Raw genomic sequence first — 20,838 nt, 5'->3', positions numbered from 1 at the left:
CTAGCTCACCCCTCCCTGATGATCTTCTCAGTGTCACTGGCCACATGGTAGTAGCTGATAACGTGGTCCAGACAGGACAGAGTCTTCTCAACATTCTCCTGCAGCCGCTGCAGGTTCTCCGTCTGCTTGTGCACAGGGATGATGGAGTTCTCCAGCTTCATAAGGCGACTCTCAAAGGATGACAGGATAGACACCTGCGGGGGGAAGCTCCGTGCTCTCAGGCCTCAGGGCTGTCCCAGCACCGCTTCTGCCACCCACCAGGTCTTTGGCAATTGCTGCCTCTTCTCTGGTTTTCTAGACAATAAGCTCCATGAGGGAAGGGACAGGGTACACCTGTTCACTGCTGTATCCCCAGAACCTACCATGTGCCTGGCACATAGGAGGTGGCCCAAATAAATTGGCTGAAGTTTGATTTGAAGGCAAGTCAAGCATTAAATTAACTCCTCCTCAGATAATCACCTCAGGATGGCTTCCCTTCCACCCTTTGAAGTCAAATCTCAATCTCTATTCTCTCTGATGCTTTCCTGGACTGAACGGGAAGTAGTTTCATACAGGGTAGCCTCAAATGCATTGCTGGTACCTTCAAAACCCTTTCTCTCCAAGAGTGAATCTCATTAAGTAAGGACTAGCACCTGATGACTGTGTTACTCAATACATACTCAAGTCTGTATCTGCTCGGTTTGTGCTTTTGTAGTCTTCTCTAGGAACAAGGAAGGAAACTCTTATTTACTGAGGACCTATTGTATACCAGGTACTATGCAAAATGCATCTCTATGCATTAGCTTCTATGACCTTCACAGTTACACTGGAGGTTGGCATCGTCCGTTTTAGCAGAGGAGGTAACTGAGGCTCAGAGTTACCTGTCAGGGGCCACACACAAATAAGTGGAGGGGCGAGCACTAGACCCCAGATCTCTCTGACTTCACAGCTCATTTTACACCTCAAGCCCTCTGGGGTGAAGGCTGAGTCTTTTTCTGCCCTCAGTAATCCCAGAAGTGGAAACCCGGCCGTCCAACCCTCACTTGAATTGACGATGATGCATGGCCAGTACCCAGCCCACCTAAGTCAGTCTCACTAAATGTCTGCAGAAGGAGAGAAGGAAGAATGGAGAACTTAGACAGAAAGCAGAAAGCCCAGGCCAGTGGGGGCTGCAGCATCCTCAGCGAAGGGGCGGACGAGGGGAAGGGAGTGTTAAGAGACGTGTCATACTGTTGCTAGAGAAACCCACAGCTTACCACCACCGCTACCCAGACCAGCACCCCCAGGCCTTAAGTACCGGAACTACCGGGTCGCAGGGTTCTCCTCCTGCGTCTGGAAGCCCTCCCAGCTGAGGGGTTACTCACCATGTTCTTGGTGAGCTGGTCGCTCTTCTCCAGGCTGTCTCGGATGAAGGACAGCGTCTCCTCCTCCTGGGGGGAGCGCAGGCAAGGACGTCACCAGAAGCCGAAGGCTAAAGGAGACCACCGCGTCCTGGATCCACGGCCTCGCCCCTGACTAGGTCTCCTCGCAGGAAGGGCCCCCTCCCACTCCCGCCGCCTCCCTGAGTAGAGGCCCGGCCCGGATCTCGACCCCTTCCCTCACCTCCTCCCCCGCCGCGCCAGCTCCAGCCCCACCTGCTTCAGCTTGTCCTCGATCTCCCGCCGCCGGGCGGACGCCTCCTGCGGGGGTATCATGACTTCGACCCCACCAGCGGCTCTCACCGCCCAGTACCTCGCCTCCGAGTGCCCTCTCGGCTCCCGTCCCTGTCACACCCACTTCCGCCCGCGGCCCCGCCCCGGGGCGCGCTGATGTGCCATGTTAGGAGTGGCAAGCTGAGTGCGCCTGCGTGCAACTCAGTGCAGGGGGACCGGGCAGGTGGCCATCTTGGGTGTGGCAGAGAATTGTGTTCGGGTTTGTCCTTGATGCGGTTTTCCACCCTGAACAGAGAAAGTTCTCTTGAGCGGCGTTTTGTCACAACAGTTACAACTCACTTGCCGTCTTCGTGGGAAGCCTGACTCTTCTCACAAAGATCAATGACGCATTCGTTTCTCCAGATCGAAGTCTGGATCCAGGCATCGATGGCGCATTCCCCACAAAGCACAGCACAGTGCTTATCACACAGCAGGCGCCTAATATGTGTCCATTTAATGAACAAGGGGCCTGTGTAATCTCGTCCCCCTTCGGCCCTAAAGCTCATGTAACGAGCCCTGTGTGCAAGCCCTCGGCTGGGGACAGAGTGGTCGCCCATGGTCCCAGCGGCGCCCATAACTACAATTCTGCCTTGTGGAGGGGCTCAGCCAACTTCCTGTGGCAGGAGTTCTCGGAGCGTCCATCCCAGGGATTTGGATGGGACCGGAGAGCAAGCCCCAAGCTCCACCGGAAGGTGTCTGTTTTGTAGAGAACTGTGTGGTTTTATTTGCTGGGGGTGAGGACCCCGCTGCGGGAAGGGCACGCATGGGAGTGCTGAGGACCTGGGCGGGTAGAGAAGTGGCTTCAGCGGGGAGTTTTCCTACATCTGGAAACAGTGCAAGGGGAAGGGTGAAAGAGCCCAGAGCTGTCTGAGGGGTTGGGGCCCAGGTGGTGGGGTCAGTTAAGGAGAGGTTGAGGCCTGCCTGCGGCTATTCAGACACACGGGGAGCATTGCTCACAGGGCCTTTGAGGAAATCAGAAAGGCTTGGAGAGCTGCTAGCGCCCCTTCTGCAGGGTGCCAGAATGTCTCAGTTCCTCTGCCCAGACTCTCCTCTAAGTACAGCTCTGGGGCGGGAAGGGGGACCTGGATCAAGGTTCCTGCAGGGATGGCTGTTCCACCACCAGAGCCAGCTCCTGCAAAACCTAGTTACTCCCTCCTCCATCCCTTCCCTGCTCACCCTGTCTCTGCCCCCAGCCCTGGGGAAGTAAGTGGCCACACAGCTTTGTTCAGTTCGTCTGTGGACCCGACATCCAGGTACAGGTAGATAGACAATGAGGCATACGCTGGTGGGCACCAAGCCATAGGGTTCCCAAGGCCCTCCCAGGACCCAGTTCCACAAAGAGGAGAAAGAAGTGGGACAGAGAGCCTGGACGGGGATTAGGCAGCCCTTCTGGGGCAAGAGGACAATTTCAGATCTGGTGGGTGGCCGTGAAAGTGCTGATGAAGGAAATATCCAGGAGGCGCAGCCCTGTCACAGATGAGGGAAATAAAAAGGCAGAGTCCTTGTGTAAGGATACCTAGGATGATTTCGCTGAGGTGGTCCTTGTGCAGTCCTGAGAACTAAGTGAAGGGAGAAGTTTAAACTGCTAGGTGCCACAGTAAAGAATAAGTGGGCTAGAGGGCAGGAATTCCCTGGTGTCCAGTGGTTAGGACTCGACACTTTCACTGCCACAGCCTGAGTTCAATCCCTGGTGGGGGAACTAAGATCCCACACGCCCTGCGGCACAGCCAGAAAACCAAAACAAGACAAAAAAACGCTCTAGAAAATATTAATAACATCTTGCTCTATAGGTCTCAGGAAGAAATCCTCTACGGGGCTTCCCTGGTGGCACAGTGGTTAAGAATCTGCCTGCCAATGCTAGGGGACAAGGGTTCAAGCCCTGGTCCGGGAAGATCCCACATGCCGCGGAGCAATGAAGCCCGTGCGCCACAACTACTGAGCCTGCGCTCTAGAGCCCGCGCTCTAGAGCCCGCGAGCCACAACTACAGAAGCCTGCGTGCCTAGAGCCCATGCTCCGCAACAAGAAAAGCCACCGCAATGAGAAGCCCACACACCGCAACAAAGAGTAGCCCCCGCTCGCTGCAACTAGAGAAAGCACGTACGCAGCAAGGAAGACCCAACACAGCCAAAACTAAATAAATAAAATAATTAAAATAAAAATCCTCTATGGTTGTGAACAAATACTTTGAGCTTTGTACATTATCACTGCAATTTTGTAAATAAACTACATATGTGTGTGGGTTTTTGTATTTTATCCAATTTCCTTCTCTAAGGGTAATTTGGTAGCCAACTCAATTGAGAGCCTTCTGTTTGCCCATCTCTGTTACAAGCCCCACCTTGTGTTATCTTGTCTAATGCTCACAATAAACTCACAAGTCAGGCACAGCTATTGTCTCCCTTCTGCAGACAAGGAAGGTCAGGCTCAGAGAGGTCAGCTGCGCTGAGTCAACACAGCTGGCCAGGACACCGTACAGCTAAGGCTGTTCTCCGTCTCCCCATGCTGGGTAGCTCAGGAGTTCTGACTGTTGTTATGCAAAGCTGCCAATCTGATTTTCAAGAAAATCCACTGTGAAAAGCAAGTTATTATATTTATAGCAACCATATCTAGTAAAGGGTAGACAGAATGAAAAGATGAGTTCCAATGATTCCCAACCCAATGTCAGGCCGATGTTGACAAGTGGACATTGACTCAGTAAAAGCTGGAATTCCCCAACTATGCTTAGCACAAGCTGCTTTAGCAAAAGGAGCAAGTGGTGTTCCAGCTGCAGCCTCAGGAGCTTGGCTTTCATTTGCAAACTTGTTCAGAACACAAAGGTGCAGGTCACCAGGGAGCCCTCAGCTGCCCACTCACAGAGATGCTCTTTCCACAGGGAGGGGGGAGGAAGAGCTTGCTCCCCAATAGCCTGTTCTTTTTTTTATATATATAAATTTATTTATTTTATTTATTTATTTTTGGCTGCATTGGGTCTTCATTGCTGCGTGCGGGCTTTCTCTAGTTGCGGCGAGCAGGGGCTACTCTTCCTTGCGGTGCGCATGCTTCTGACTGCGGTGGCTTCTCTTGTTGTGGAGCATGGGCTCTAGATGCGTAGACTTCAGTAGTTGTGGCGCACGGGCTCAGTAGTTGTGGCACACGGGTTTAGCTGCGGGCTCTAGAGTGCAGGCTCAATAGTTGTGGCTCATGGGTTTAGTTGCTCTGCTGCATGTGGGATCTTCCTGGACCAGGGATCGAACCCGTGTCCCCTGCACTGGCAGGCGGGTTCTTAACCACTGCACCACCAGGGAAGTCCCAACAGCCTTAGTTTGGTAACTTCCTAATTCCGGACTTTGTGCTCTTTCTGAGGAATTAGCTATATAATTCCTCCAAATTACTGTTTCCTGGCCCTGCAGCAATATTGAAAATGAATATGGTATGACGTAACAGCCACAAAAGCAGATCACAAGCGTATATGTTCCCTGGGATGGCAGCCATTTAAAATATGACAGATGCATTGCAAAAAAAAAGTCAGGAAAACACCACAAAATACTAAAGGGGCAAGCAGAGGAGGTGGATGATTCTTTTTCTCTAGTTTCTAAAGATGGTGAGTTTAAATTATCTTTCTATAAAAACACTTCTAAGAAAACAAATCTAGGGAATTCCCTGGCAGTCCAGTGGTTAGGACCCTGTACTTTCACTGCCAAGGGCTCAGGTTCAGTCCCTGGTCAGGGAACTGAGATCCCACATGGCCAAAAAAGAAAAACAAAAAAAGGAAGAAAACAAATCTTCATTTTTCCTGTAGTGATTAAAATTAGTCTCTTTTCCTCATTTAGAAACCACCAGCCAGCCACCAACAGTGCCATCTGACAGAGTGGTCAGGAGTGTTTTCTTTCTTTCTTTTTTTTCCTCTTGAAATCCTCTTATATATAAAATGAGAGAAAGGACCAGGGTGCCCAAAGCCCAGGGATGGGCGGCCTTTCTCATGCTCTCGTATAAGGCAGAGACGGCAAAGGAAATGCTTAGTGTCCTTCAAGCCACCTGTGGGCTCAAATCTGCAATTTGGGTTTAAAACTGCTCTTCAAATTAAATGTAATACTTATTCAAGGTTAAAAATTCAAACTGTAGGGCTTCCCTGGTGGCGCAGTGGTTGGGAGTCCGCCTGCCGATGCAGGGGACACGGGTTCGCGCCCCGGTCCGAGAGGATCCCACATGCCGCGGAGCGGCTGGGCCCGCGAGCCATGGCCGCTGAGCCTGCGCGTCCGGAGCCTGTGCTCCGCAACGGGAGAGGCCACAACAGTGAGAGGCCCGCGTACCGCAAAAAGAAAAAAGAAATGGAACCCTTATAAATGAACTAACTTGTTGAGTCTGGACTTGAGTTATCAGAGGTAAAAGTTCTAAGAAGTCTCTTCTCTTGTCTTGACAAACAGAGCACCCGTTTGTCTTTTCCTAGCAAGACCCAATTAGGCCTTGATGTAGAGATAGCAGGTTGAAATACCGCGTACCGCAAAAAAAAAAAAAAAAAAAAAAAACTCAAACTGTAAAGAAGGTATAAAGAGAAGAACAGAAAGTGCCCTCCTCCCTCTCGGCCCCAAGCACCTCTGTTCAACAAATAACCTCAGTTATGAGTTTCCAGATGTGTCCATACAAATCCAAGCCTATTATAAACAGAATAAGCTAATATCCTTAAAAAAAAAAAAAAAGCCACAAATGCTATCTCATTAAACATACCATCCTTGTAGCCTGCATGTCCACTTAACAGTACACCTCGACCATCCTTCAATAATAGCGTGTATGCTTTGCATAGTCTTTGCATAGTGTTTCACTGAATAGATATTATATATTGAAGCAGTCTCTATTATTGGACATTTGGGGTGTTCCCAGGTATCTTACTACTGCAGACTCTGCCCCCTGTACGTACATACACTCTGCTCCCAGCCTTCTGAGAGTGGAATTGCTAAATCAAAATGTACACCCCTTTTACATTTGTATAGATACGTACGAATTACCATCCAAAATGGTTGAACTAGTCTATATTTCAATACCGACGTACAGATGTGCCTTACACTCCCTTATACCGCCTTAGCCCACACTAAATATCACCAAGCTTTAACATGTTGGCCAATCTGATAGATGAAAAATGGCATACCATGTTTAATTGTTTTTAATATTTATTTATTTATTTATTTGGCTGCTCTGGGTCTTAGTTGCAGCACAGTGCCATGAGCGGGATCTTCACTGTGCCATGCAGGATCTTTAGTTGTGGCAATGTGGGCTCTTAGTTGCGGCATGCGGGCTCTAGTTCCCTGACCAGGGATCGAACCCGGGCCCCCTGCATTGGGAGTGTGGAGTCTTAACCGCTGAACCACAGGGAAGTCCCTCATGTTTAATTTTTGAACTAAATGGAAAGGAAAATAAAACTTATAAGAATGTGTGGGATGCAGGGAAAATAGTGCTTAGAAGGAGATTTATAACATTGAATAGATACATTGGAAAAGAAAGATCTAAAATCAGTAATCTAAGCTTCCACCTTAGGAAACAAGCATAATAAAAGCAAATTAAATCTGAAATAGGCAGAAGAAAAGAAATGGAAGACAGGAAGTTAGTAGAGAAAGTCAAGAAAATCAAAAGTTGGTTCTTTGAGGCAATTCCCTGGTCCAGTGGTTAGGACTCTGCTTTCACTGCCGCATGGAGCGGCCAAAAAAAAAAGAAAAGAAAAAAAGTTGGTTCTTTGAAAAAATGAATAAAATTGATAACCTAAAATTGATAACCTAAAATTGATAACCTAGTCAGGCTAAACAAGACAAAAAGAAGACACAAACTACTAATATCAGAAATGAAATACGGGTCATCATTACTGATCTCGTGGGCTTTAAAAGGATAATAAAGGAATACAGTGAACAATTCTATGCCCCTAAATTTGATAACTTAGGTGAAATGGACCAATTTCTTGAAAGGCACAATCTCCCAAAACTCACACAAGGAGAAATAGATAATAGACCTATATCTATTAAAGAAATTGAATCAGTCATTAATAAGCTTCCAAAATAGAAAGCACCAGGCCCAGATGGTTTTACTGGTGAATTCTACCAAACCTTTAAAGAAGAAATGATACCAACTCTCTACAATCTCTTCCAGAAAATAGAAGCAGAGGGAATACTTCCAAACTTATTCTGTGAAGTCAGAATTACCCTAATACTAATGTCTTTAACTAAAAGTGAAAGACGTTACAAGAAAAACTATAGACTAATATCGCTCATGAATACAGATGCAAAAATACTCAAAATGTTAGCAAATAGAATCCAACAATGTATAAAAATAAATTATACAGCATGACTAAGCGGGATTAATTTCAGGTATGCAAGGCTGGTTCAATATTTGAAAATCAGTTAAGGTAATCCATCACATGAACAAGCTAAAGAAAAAAATTATATGATCATATCAACAAATGCGAAAAACAAGAGAGCATTTGACAAAATCCAATATCCATTTGCAATAAAAATTCTCAGCAAACTAGGAATAGTGAATAACTTCCTCAATTTGATAAAAACATCTACAACAAACCTACAGTTAATATCATACTTAATAGTGAGAAACTAGATGCTTTCACTGTAACACTGGGAGCAAGGCAAGGATGTCCTCTTCTTACCACTCCTATTCAACATCATATTAGAAATCCTAGCTAATGCAATAAGAAAAGAAGGGGCATATGGGAACTCTGTACTTTCTGCACAATTTTTTTCTGTAAACATAAAACTTCACTAAAAATAAAGTCTATTAATAAAAAATCTTTCAATGGCATCTCATGTTCAATTTTTTTCTTCAATTAAAAGTAAGTTGAGGGACTTTCCTGGTGGCACAGTGGTTAAGAATCTGCCTGCCAATGCAGGGGACACGGGTTCAAGCCCTGGTCCGGGAAGATCCCACATGCCTCGGAGCAACTAAGCCCGTGCACCACAATTACTGAGCCTGAGCTCTAGAGCTCGAGTGCCACAACTACTGAGCCCACGTGCCACAACTACTGAAGCCTGTGTGCCTAGAGCCTGTGCTCTGCAACAAGAGAAGCCACTGCAAGGAGAAGCCCGTGCACCACAACAAAGAGCAGCCCCTGCTCGCTGCAACTAGAGAAAGCCTGCGTACAGCAGTAAAGACCCAACGCAGCCAAAAATAAATAAATAAATAAAATCTTTTTTTTAAAAAGTAAGTTGAGGGACTTCCCTGGTGGTCCAATGGTAAAGAATTCACCTTACAATGCAGGAGACAGGGGTTCGTCCCTGTTCAGGGAACTAAGATCCCACATGCCGTGGGGCAACTAAGCCCATGTGCCACAACTACTGAGCTCGCGTTCCTCAACGAGAGAGCCTGCGTGCTGCAAACTACAGAGCCCATGTGCTCTGGAGCCCGTGTGCCACAACTAGAGAGAAGCCCGCGTGCCGCAACTAGAGAGAAACCCGCACGCTGCAACGAAGACCCAACACAGCCAAAAAATAAAATAAAATAAATAAATATTAAAAAAAATAAAAGTTGAGTATCTTTCTTGTTTAATGGCCATATTAGTGTTTCAGAATTCTTTATATATTAAAGAAATTAGCCTTTAACATTTATGTGGAAAAATTTTTTTCCTTTTTTGTTATTATGTGGCTTAGTTTTTTGTTGTTGCTGATTTTTTTCTACTAGAGTTTTAATTTTTTAATTTATTCATATTTATCAGACTTTTTATTTTATAGCTTTTTGGTTTTGTGTCTTGCTTGGAAAGGCTTACCCTGGTCTAAGCTTTTTTCTTTTTTTATAAATTTATTTATTTTATTTATTTATTTTCGGCTGCGTTGAGTCTTCGTTGCTGCACGCGGGCTTTTCTCTAGTTGCAGCGAGTGGGGGCTACTCTTCATTGCGATGCACGGGCTTCTCATGGTGGTGGCTTCTCTTGTTGCAGAGCACAGGCTCTAGGCACGTGGGCTTCAGTAGTTGTGGCACGCAGGCTCAGTAGTTGTGGCTCACGGGCTCTAGGGTGCAGGCTCAGTAGTTGTGGCACGTGGGCTTAGTTCCTCCGTGGCCTGTGGGACCTTCCCGGACCAGGGCTCGAACCCATGTCTCCTGCACTGGCAGGCGGATTCTTAACCACTGCACCACCAAGGAAGCCCTTTCTTTCTTTTTTTTTTTAAACGCTCCTGTTTTTTTCCTACTAATTTCTTCTTTTTTCTTCATCTGTTTTGTTTTTTAATGTTTACAACACTGAGCCATCTGCATATTTTCCTGGATGGATACCCAATTGTCCCAATATCATTTTTTTCAATAATTACTCAACCACTGGTTTGAAATGCCACCTATATCATAAATAACTCCCCATAGATATTTGGGGTATATTCTATTCAAATGAACTGCTTTTACCTAGGTCAGCACCAGTACCAAACCAGCTAAGGTAATGTAGCTTTATGACTTAATTATATTTAATTTAATTTTTGGTGGGCATACCCTTCCTTCTTGGCCTTTTTTTTTTAATCAATAAAAACTTCTTAGATATTCTAATTTTGTTTATTTTTTTCAGGTGAGCTTTAATATTATTTTCACAACTGCAAATTGAATGTCCCCAGAGTAAACTGGTTTGAATGAAGGTCCTCAAAAAGGCTGGGACATCACTTGGGGATCCATGCCTGCTTGAGGGACTGAGGCAAAGTGAGCTTGGAAAGGGAGGGCTGGAAGGCTGGACCACAGTCCTTCCAGCGGAGCCTGTTCAGCGGCCACGCCAAGAAGAAGGACCTCACAGGCAAGAGCTGGAGCGAGGAGTGACCAGGACACAGGAGCCTTGCCGAAGGCAGATCAAAGGCAGGCATGAAGCAATCGTTCTTCACAGCTGAGTGACAAAAGTGAGAGGAAAGCCAGGTGACAGGAAGACCCTGGGCCAGCCTTCTAAAGGGCTGTCTCCAGCACCCAGCCTTGGCCTGACACAGAGGGGACGCCCAACCAATCTGTGAGGAACAAATAAGTGTGTGACAGCTAAATCCAGGAGGGCAAGGGAGGAGCAGGGGCCTGGAGGGAGGACCAAAAGGGTGAGAGAAACTGGCGGGTACGTGTTCCAGAACGGGCAAGCAGGGGAAGGAGGGCAGGTGTACTTTTTTGAGGCAACCGTGAGACTATCTGCCCTGAGAATTACAGCCACACACTCAGGAGGAGTAGAAACACCCCACAGAGATGTGGCTGAAGAGAATCACTGACCCTTCCTGCCCCTCTGGGGACCCCCGCCCCAGCCTCCTACCCTCACTTGTCCCCTTACCCAGGGGAGGTGCCAGGAGAGGTCTGTGGAGCAGGTGGGGGTCTGGCTTTGGACACATGTTCCCATAGGAGTGTGTTCCACGTGGTGGCTGACCCCTGTGGCAATCACAGCCAGGGCGATAATGGCACAGAGAGGGGGAGTGAGAACCAGGTGTGAGGTCAGATGGGGCTCATCTGCTCCCAGCCCTGCCACCCATGAGCCATGTGACTTCAGCCAAGGGAGCGTCCCTCTGAATAACATTTCACGGGAATTAAGTGACACAGCAAATATAAAGGGCCCGGCACACAGCAGGTGCTCAAGGGATGTTAACCAGTGCCCACCCCAGACATTCCTTGGCTGGCCTTTCCAGCTATAGCTCGAGTATATTAGGAAGTAAATTGATTTCTGCGTAGAAATTTTTTTTTGGCGGTGCTGCGCAACTTATGGGATCTTAGTTCCCCGACCAGGGATTGAACCTGTGCCCCCTGCAGTGGAAGCGTAGAGCCCTAACCACTGAACTGCCAGGGAATTCCCCTAGAAATGTGTTCTGAGATCCAAATTGTTGATTTATCTAGCACCTTTGGAACCTCACCAACTCCTGCTGTCTGCCCCCCAAACAGTCCTGAGTCACCGATAGCATCCTGAGTGGCCTGGCCCTGGTCCCATCCACTAAGGTCATTCTTAAAGATCAAGGATGCACCCCAATGTTCACTGCAGCTCTATTTACAATAGCCAAGACATGGAAGTAACCTAAATGTTTATCGACAGATAAATGGATAAAGAAGATGTGGTATACATCTATTCTACACACAATAGAATATTACTCAGCCATAAAAAAGAATGAAATAATGCCACTGCAGCAACATGGATGGACCTAGAGATTATCATACTAAGTGGAGTCAGAGAGAGAAAGACCAATGCCACATGATATCAGGTATATGTGGAATCTAAAATATGATACAAATGAACTTATTTATAAAACAGAAACAGACTCACAGACATAGAAAACAAACTTACGGTTGCCAAAGGGGAAAGGGGGGAGGGATAAATTAGCAGTTTGGGATGAACATATACACAATACTATACATAAAATAGATAACCAACAAGGACTTACTGTATAGCACAGGGAACTCTACTCAATATCTTGTAATAACCCAGAAGGGAAAAGAATCTGAAAAAGAAAAAAATATATATATATCTGAATCACTTTGCTGTACACCTGAAACGAACACAACATTGTAAATCAACTATACTTCAATTAAAGGAAAAAAGACGTAGTGAGAGCCAAATGCTGATGGATTGTTTAAAGAGCGGAGGCCACAAGGCACTGGCTGAGGGGAACACACGAGTGACACTGACCACATTTTACAGACCAGGAAGTAAGCCTGAGGTATGAGCGCTACCATGTGCCGGCACCATGCTGAATCTTTAAAATGGTCACCTCCCAGAATCCTCACAACCACCTGTGTGTCCTGCGGGGGGAGGTGAGTATTTTTGTTTTCATGGGAGCGGGAACCAAGGTGCACAGAAGTGTCTGGAAGGTGCCAGAGCCAGGAAGCAGATGCTCCATTTTTCTCCTTCATCATGTGGCAGGCTGGCTCACACAGGTACATCAGAATGACCCTCCTGGGACCTGCTGGAACACTCTAGGCCCACAGCCACCATCCCACCTGGGGAGACCCTGAAGGACTCAGCCTTTCGGGACCCAAAGAGAGAGTGTGGGTCAAGGAGGCACCCAGCTACTTCCCTGCTGCTGGAGTCTGCGTGTCACAGCCCTGCCGCTGTCCCTGGGCCTAGTGAGCCTTTGCCTCCAGGACATCGGGGATCCTGGTCGCCAGGCAAGAGGCTCTCCACTGTCTGGATTTGGAGGAGGACCGACACTTGAGGGAAAATTTCCCATTCGCTTTTTAAACTCTTTTAAAACTCTCATCAGTGGGGCTTGGAGGACGGCAGGGATTTGCTTCTGATCCCAGGGTTAAGGCCTGGCAGGAGGCTGGCTGGGGAGGCCCAGTCCACCAAGGCCTGATGATTCCTCGTGGCTACCGCTCCCTCCCTGTCCCTTTACTCCTGGCTCGATTCCCCCACCTCTGCCCCTGTCCTAAAACACATGTTTCCCTCCATTTCAAACTGCAGACTTCCCGGCACATCCCTGTGCTAACTCTATGGAAAAATGGGTGAAGAATTTTGAGACTTTTCTGAACTTATTTACAAAACAGAAACAGACTCACTGACAAACTTATGGTTACCAAAGGGGAAATGTGGGGCGGGGAGGGATAAATTAGGAGTTTGGGATTAACAAATACACACTACTGTACATAAAGTAGATAATCAACAAGGACCTCCTGTAGAGCACAGGGAACTCTACTCAATATTCTGTAATAAGCTACATGGGAAAAGAATTTGAAAAAGAATGGATATATGTATATGTATAAAGGAGTCACTCTGTTGTACACCTGAAACTAACACAACATTGTAAATCAAATATACTCTAATAGTAAATAAAATTTTAAAAATTAAAAAAAAAGAAAGCAAAACAAAAATTAAAAAAAAAAACAAAAACTGAGACTTTACTCTTCCTTCTACCTCAGCTAGCAGCAACATCCGCCTCTCCCCAGCCTGCTTACCTTCAGTCTCAAGGTCCCTTTTTCTGGAGGCCGCTTTCCACTTTCCAGAACCCGGAGAGTGGGTTTTGAGGATGTGACTGTGCCGCTGGGGGGCGCGCGGCTCCCGCTAACCCAAAACCTGAACCCCAGACCTGGGCGGGTAGGGGGTGGGGGCTGGGGGGTGGCGAGTGGCCGGTCCCCTCCCAGGCCGGAGGCCAGGCCGGGACAAGTGGGCCGCGAGGGGGCGCCCGACGCCCACCGGTACCTTTCTACTGCGCCCTTCCCCACCACCACCGAGAATGTCCGGGGGTGCAAGGAAATGAGGAGAGAGGTCTAAAGGCAGGTGGATGGATGGAAACAGAAAAGGCGGGAGCAAATGGGGCCCTGAAAAGGAGAGGAACGTGGAAAGCAAATAAATGAGGACAAAACTCGAGAGGACACGGAGAAGGGAACCTGCGGGAAGAGGGGCACTAACAGGGTGGCTGGGGCCGACGTTCGGGGCCTTTCTGCGGGGCTCCCCTCCCCCCATTTCCCAAACGGGCCCCGGAAGGGGCGGTCCGGGCCGGCGGGCAGCGGTGACGCCAGGCGCTGGCACCCACCGCACTCCGGCCCCGAAACTCCTGGTAACCGAGGACGCCGGCGGCCGGGCTGCGGTTCTCGGGTAGCCGGGCGGCCCGCGCGCCCCCGCCGGTCCGGGCGCGCTCCCGCAGCCCCGCACACGCGGGCGGCCTGCGCGCCCCCGCACCCTGCAGCCCCGGGCGCACTCGCGTCCCCGCAGCCCCGTTCCCGGAAGGCCCCTCTCTCTGGGTGTCGCGTGCCCGGAACGTGACTCAGCGCTTTTTCTGCGCCTAGAGCGCCCTGACCCGCCTGGCCTTGGGCTTGGGGGAGTGGAGACCCCAGCCTCAGGGATGGACCCACCCGCATCCTCCCTCTGCCTGCCGGCAGGGGCCTGAAAGGGCCCTTACATAGGCCCTCCTGCCAGGCTGGTGAATCTTTGTGGGGAGGGGCAGGTTCAATCGTTTTTTTCATTAACCCCAGGGGCTACTGTAGGCAGGGGGAGAAAGAGAGGGCAGCGTGTCTTAAGGGGCTTGCAGCCTGCGCAGGGTGCACTGGACCCCTTCTGCTGGCTTTTTAAAATTAATTTATTTTCTCCAGTTTTATTGAGAAATAATTAACATACGTCACTGTATAAGGTGTTGGGACTTCCCTGGTGGTCCAGTGGTTAAGACTATGCACTTCCAATGCAGGGGGTGTGGTTCGATCCCTGGTGGTGGAGCTAAGATCCCACATGCCCTCCGGTGCAGCCAAAAACACCCAAAAAAACAAAGGGTGTACAGCCTGATGGTTTGATTTACACATACAGTTGATCCTTGAACAACATGGGTTTGAACTCTGGGGGTCCACTTATACCTGGATTGTTTTCAATGAGTACATACTACGGTAGTACACAATAGTACCGTGGATAGGGAGGGCCAACTGTAAAGTTCTGTGTGAATTTTCCACTGCCCCAGGGTCAGTTCCTCTAACCCCTGCTGCTCAAGGGTCAACTGTATTGCAAAATGATTACCACAGTAGGTTTAGTTGTCATCCATCATCTCAAATAGAATCAAAAGAAAAGAAAAAAAAAAAATTCTCCTTGCAATGAGAACTCAGGATCTACTCTGTTGACAACTTTCCTGTCTATCACATAGCAGTGTTAACTAGAGTCATCATGTTGTACATTACATCCCTAGTTCTTTTTTCCTTTTTTTTTTTTTAACTTATTTGGCTGTGCTGGGTCTTAGTTGTGGGATCCTGAGTTGCAGCATGTGAACTTTTAGTTGTAGCACATGGCATCTAGTTCCCTGACCAGGGATCAAACCCGGGTTCCCGGCAGTAGAAGTGCAGAGTCCTAACCACTGGACCGCCAGGGAAGTCCCCTGGTGCACTCTTGGGACCCACTTGCTCTGTGCGTTTGGTCTTCTGTTGTGTGCTTGCCCTCCACACCCAATGGAAGGGTCTTCCCATCTGTCTGAGATTTGTTGAATGAGTGAATGAGCACAGAGACCAGTGACAGGCAAATGTGGTTCTCAGTGTACACCACCGGCAGGGCACCACACACAATCACGTCTTCAGCAAGGGCTTTTTAATAAGGCCAAGGAAGAGGGGTGAGCTGGGAGTCAAGGCCTGGGGTCCCTGAGGGCAGGGAAGACAGGCTGAGCTGCCTTTCCTCTGGCTCTCCACTGTCTGCCCAGGTCAGAGTGCTGGCTTCTGGATCTAAGTCACTGTGAGAAATGGGGCGTGCACTCCCACCCCCTCCATCCGTTCCGCCATGCTCTGTTGAGCACACACCATGTGCCACTCCCAACTCCTGGCAGGTGCCATGGAGAACCAGGCACTGCCTCTGCCTTCCTGGAGCTCCCAATCCAGCAGGAGAGGCCCATGCTGCCAACATGGTGAAATAAAGGGCACTGGAGGGTGGCAGTGGGTGGAGAGGCGGCAGATGTCCAGATGGGTCCCCCAGCCAGTAGTGCCCGGGAGAAGCCAACCTCATCTGTGCTGACATCCTCAGAGCTGGGTCCTCTCTCTTAGTTTCCACTTCTGCAGTCACCAGAAGGCTCCTAATACTTCCTGCAGATTAAGGTCTATGCCTCTATGACTGAAGACCATTCCAGCTACCCCCTCGCTCCCGCAGAGGGAACAAACAGACCAGCGTTGCCCCTTTATCCCCCGGAGTCTGGGCTTGAAGATCCTGGGGTCTGCCAGAGGCCCAGCCAGCTGATGTGGTGGGCTCCTGGAGCTCAGGGCTCAGCCCAAGACTTTCCCCAACAAACTTGAATTCCAGACAGCAGCCAGGAGCCCCAAGTTGGGCAGTCTGTGCTGGCAGCAGGGGAAAGGCATGAGCACCGGGCAGGAGGAGGACAGAATCCCCAGAACTTGTCCTCTGACCTTGAGTCATGCAACAGACTGCTGGGGTGAAGAAGGAAAAGGGGTTGTGATGGAGGTCATCCCCCAAACTGAGTTCTAGGTCCACCAAATAAAAGGGTTCAGGGTCAAGAGCGGACCGTGGTGGGTGGGCTTTCCAGAGCTCTGGCCAGCTGGAGGCAGAGCCATTGGCTGGGGACACTGCTCCAGCCTGCCCCACCCTTCCGTGAGGATATGTCCCCGCTGGTGCTGTCCTCAATTCGGGTACCAGTCTGGGGACCCCAATATGTGTAACCAACTGCCTTCTCAAGCAGAAGTGCGGAAAGGGTTGGTGTGAGTTCTACCAGGATATTAGGGTCCTTCCAGCTGGGGGACCACAGCTGGGGACTCATGATGGGACCCTGAAACTAGGTCCTGAAAAGTTACGTAGGTGAAGGGGGAGAGTGGGAGGGTGTTCGCGCAGGGCAGAGGGCAGGGGTAGGAGACAGAGGGAGGAAACAGTGATTCTGGGCGATACATCAGTGTGACTGATCACGGAGGGAGGGGTAGGTGGGAAGATGAGTGGCGAGCAGGGGAGGATCTTGATGGTGTTTGGAGTCTTCTGTAGGCGAGGGAAGTCATTGTAGGGTTCTCAACAGATGAGTGACATGGCCAGAAGTGTACTTGAGAAGAGTCCCACGAACCCTCCCCTGCACTGAGCCAGCCAGCCGGGTGTCCACCTGCGTGCCCTTTCCCACCTCCTCTCCTTCTGCCTGTAACTCCTGTCCTCTCTGCGTCTTGCTAGATACCCCTGCTGACCCTTTTAAGAATCAACTCAGCATGGTCCAGTGAAGCATGGCAGCTGGGCCACACATGTTTATGTCTTCTCTTCCCAAGCGCCATTCAAATCAAAAGGCTTTTTTTTAAAAGCCCTACTACAAAAAAACCCTGAGACTTCTCTGGCGGTCCAGTGGTTAAGACTCCACACTTCCACTGCAGGGGGCCCAAGTTCGATCACTGGTCAGGGAACTAAGATCCTGCGTGCTGTGTGGTACAGCAAAAAAACCAAAACAACAACAAAAAAAAACCCACAAAAAAACCTTGTACAAGAATGTTCATAGCAACTTCATTTACAATAGCCCCAAACTGGAAACAGCCCAGGTATCCATCTAGTGGAGAACGGATAAACAAATTGCTATAGTCATCCGATGGAACACTACTCAGCTGTGAAAAGGAACAAACTACTGGTGCATGTGACAACGTAGTTAAATTTCAAAAATAATGTGTTCAGTGAAAGAAGCCAAACACAGAGTAAAATTGTATGATGCCATTTATATGAAATTCTAGAACAGGAAAAACTGACCTATGGCGATAGAAATCGAATTAGTGGTTGTTGCTTGCGGAGTGGAGGGGCCAGGAGGGGCTGACTGGGCTCTGCTCACACAGTGTGGTTCCTTTTCCAAGCTGAGTCTCCTAGAACCATCCTTCATTACCCAGAAGCCTCTCAGCCACCCCTCAACTGTGCCACGTGTGCTTCAAACTCTCTGTACCCCCAGCCTAACTCCCCCCCCTCCCCCTCCCTTCTCTTTCATGCTGCATTCCCCACTCAGGGGATGATGGCATTGCCGGCCACCAGTTCCCAGTCATCTCTTGTTGTGGCCTCCGAGCCCTGAGAAAACCCCTCTGCATGATCGTGGGAGTGAAATTGCAGAGTTGTCCTGGCAAGACCACGCCGCCACCCAGCTCAGTGGGTTGGGAAATCTCTCTAAGAACAGATCTCACCCATCTTTGTGTCCACGCAGACTCAGGTCCACAGGTGAAAGGAAACATTGACCAAGCAACCAGGTGATGACTGACCAGGGTTTCCAGCACCTGGGACCCTGGCCTTCCTCCCCGCAGCTGGGAATCCCCCTGAGTCCTGCCAGCTGGAGGCAGACGTGCCGGCGAGGCTGGCCCGTTGCAGAGTCTCAAGGGCCGAGGCTGGCCTCCCCTTGTTCCCGTTCCTCCTTTTCGTGTCCCTGGCTCCTGAGTGCCCTCCCATGTCCCTCCAGATCTCTCCTCCCTCCTTACTCCCATTGCGCTGCCCTCTAGCTGGAGCGGGAACCAGAGGTCCCCACAATCCTCTTGTGCATCCCGGCACAGCCCCTGCCCCCTCTACTCCTCACCCCACCCCCGCCCTGCCACCTTCTTCTTCACTCTGCAAGCAAGAGGCACTGCAGAGTGACCGCTGCCCTGGGCTGGGGCAGAGCTCTCCCTTCCTACCTCCTCTGAGACCCTTTGCCTTGTGCTGCCACCAGAAGGGTCCGTCCTTGCTCTCCCAGCATCCCGTTTCCCCAGCATCTGCAATTCACCCTCTCCCCAGGCTAGCCCCTTCCTTCCTTCAAACACACGCAGGTCACCCCATCTTAAAACAGCTTCCCTTGGTCCTGTCTTCACCACTGCCCGCCCTCTCCTTCCTTTCACCCTGATCTGAGCTCGGAGTTGGCAGCCTGCCCTCAGACTCTGGGTTCTACCCCTGTCCTGCTAATGAAATGCCCTGCGGGAGGCCACAGGCCTTCCCTGGGCGAATGCTGGCTGGTTCCCTTCCTTCCGGAGCCCACTCTGGCCTGTTGACTCTCACTGCAGGCTCCGTGGGGCGGGGCCAGCCAGGAACAGGTGCGTCCATGTAGGTGTGTGTCAGGGGCAAGGAGGGGGGAGGGGGTGGGGGAGGGGGCTCCCTCCTGCCCTAATGGTGGCCCTTCTCCAGGCTCCTTACTCTCTGCTCTCCTCTCTGGTCTCCCTTCTGGAAGAGTCTGTGCACCTGGGCTGCAGCCTTTACCTTCACCAGGTCCCTTGGGACTGTGTCCTAGTCCTGGCTCTGTCTCCTCCCGGTTTTGAGCATCGTATTTGTTCACCAGCAGATTCCACTGCATAACCTGGGGTGACCTCCACAGGACAGGACTAACGCCATTGTCATCTCCCCCCTCCCCCAAATGGTTCCGCTTCGTTTACTAATTCATAGGGTTATTCGCGGCCTGCGCGTTCAACAAATGTCTGTCTCTCCACGGCTTCGCGCCGCCTCCAGTTCTCTAGGTGGGATTCATTTTCATTTTGTAACCGCGTCTCTGGTTGTCACTTATACCTGTCTCTTCCCAAGTCCCTTTGGAGGTCACCACGGGTCATCTTCGTGGAGGGGTCTGGGAGGCGACTTGTCCTTCAGATAAAAGCTTCCTGGGCCCAAGGGTGGCCGGGCCTTTGAGCTGAGCGTTTGGGTGGGGGGCCAGGGTGGGGATTGCCCTCTCTTCGTGACCCACTTCTCCCTGCATGGAGGTCGTTGGGCCTAGTTGCTGTTTCTCTTCCTCTTTGCCTGGGAGACCCTTAATCCCCCTCGCAATAGAACCCACACATGAAATAGAGCCGGGGAAGGTGGCTGGGGGTTGAGCCCCAGCCCCCTGTGAGGTCCGCCCGCCACACCTGGACACCCCACCCTTCTCTCCAAAACTGGCCTTGAACTGTGGGCCCAAGCCCACCCGGCCTTGTGGCACAGTGCCAGCTCTGGGCCCAGCCTCTCGGGCCATCTCCATCAGGCCGGGCTTCATCTTTAGCCAAACAGCAAGCAGCAGGGGCTCTCGGGCCCGTCGCAGAGCTCCCAGTCCCAGCTTGGACCCTGAGTAGCTGGGCTCCACAGCTGTCGAGCTCAGTGGCCCCAGGGCCTGTCGTGGTGCACGGTGGGGCGGGCCCAGCAGGGACAGCTGAGCTGGGCACAGCTCCGACCTGGTGACCTTGTTGTCGGGTGCAAACATGTCAAAGGCCATTTGCTGACCCTGTGGACTTGGGTGGGGTAATAAAAGATATGTGTATGAAGGGGTTGAATGCTGGTTTCACCACACCAACCCTGCATCTCGGGCCTCTGTGATCCTTATTCCCAGGGCCTAGGCTCCAGGAGAGTTGGGGACCAGAGGAGCAGATGAGAGTGAGACAGGCCAGGCCTCTCCCACTGCCCTCCAGCCCTTCCCTCTTGTCCCGTATCCCCTCTCCCTCCTCCCTCCCCTGGCTCGCACCAGCCACATGTCCCACTCAAGCTTCAGGTGGCACTCAGGGCCCTACTCCCTCTTTTATTACCTCACCCAAGCCCACAGAGTCAGCAAGGGGGGCCTCTTAATTGTTTCCAGAACAGGGCAGTATGGGGTTTCCTCAGAGGCCCCCCTGGCTGAATGCTCTGCACCCCTGGGGGCATCAGGAAGCACCCGGGCCGGGGATAGGGCTTGGTATGCAGATTGAGGCAGGAGGCGGGGCGCAGGGCGGTCTGGGCAAGGGGGAGAGCCACTGACAGAAGCGGGGTGGCTGGGTGAAGGGGAGAGGACAGTTGGCAGCCCCTCAGCCTCAGCTTAATTCCCTGGGCGAATAGCAGCCCTGGGAGGGCCGCCGGCAATCCACTGTGCCTTCAAAGGGTCTTGGGGGCCGTGGGTAGGGTGGGATGTA

At 50.6% G+C, this 20,838-nt stretch overlaps 1 protein-coding gene across 15 annotated transcripts in view; it reads right to left on the bottom strand.

The window, feature by feature from the left end:
- Window positions 1–14,065, bottom strand: part of EXOC7 (exocyst complex component 7) — a 29,919-nt gene extending 15,854 nt beyond the window's left edge. For 2 of the 15 annotated variants that reach the window (XM_067716545.1, XM_067716547.1), the window contains exons 1-3: window positions 1,614–1,817; window positions 1,344–1,409; window positions 10–194 (exon numbers count right to left, since the gene is read on the bottom strand). In XM_067716545.1, coding sequence (XP_067572646.1) covers window positions 10–194; window positions 1,344–1,409; window positions 1,614–1,673 — 311 coding nt within the window. In that variant the 5' untranslated portion in view covers window positions 1,674–1,817. Of the gene's footprint in view, window positions 1–9; window positions 195–1,343; window positions 1,410–1,613; window positions 1,828–12,005; window positions 12,063–13,515 lie in introns of those variants that run through there. The other 13 variants (XM_067716549.1, XM_067716554.1, XM_067716544.1 and 10 more) reach the window with 13 other exon arrangements.
- Window positions 14,066–20,838: the final 6,773 nt, after the last annotated feature.

This window comes from Pseudorca crassidens, chromosome 19 (genome assembly GCF_039906515.1).
Source record: "Pseudorca crassidens isolate mPseCra1 chromosome 19, mPseCra1.hap1, whole genome shotgun sequence".
NCBI lineage: Eukaryota > Metazoa > Chordata > Mammalia > Artiodactyla > Delphinidae > Pseudorca > Pseudorca crassidens.
The sequence above is the reverse complement of the archived record's forward strand: the minus strand, read 5'-3'. Positions and strand labels throughout refer to the sequence as shown.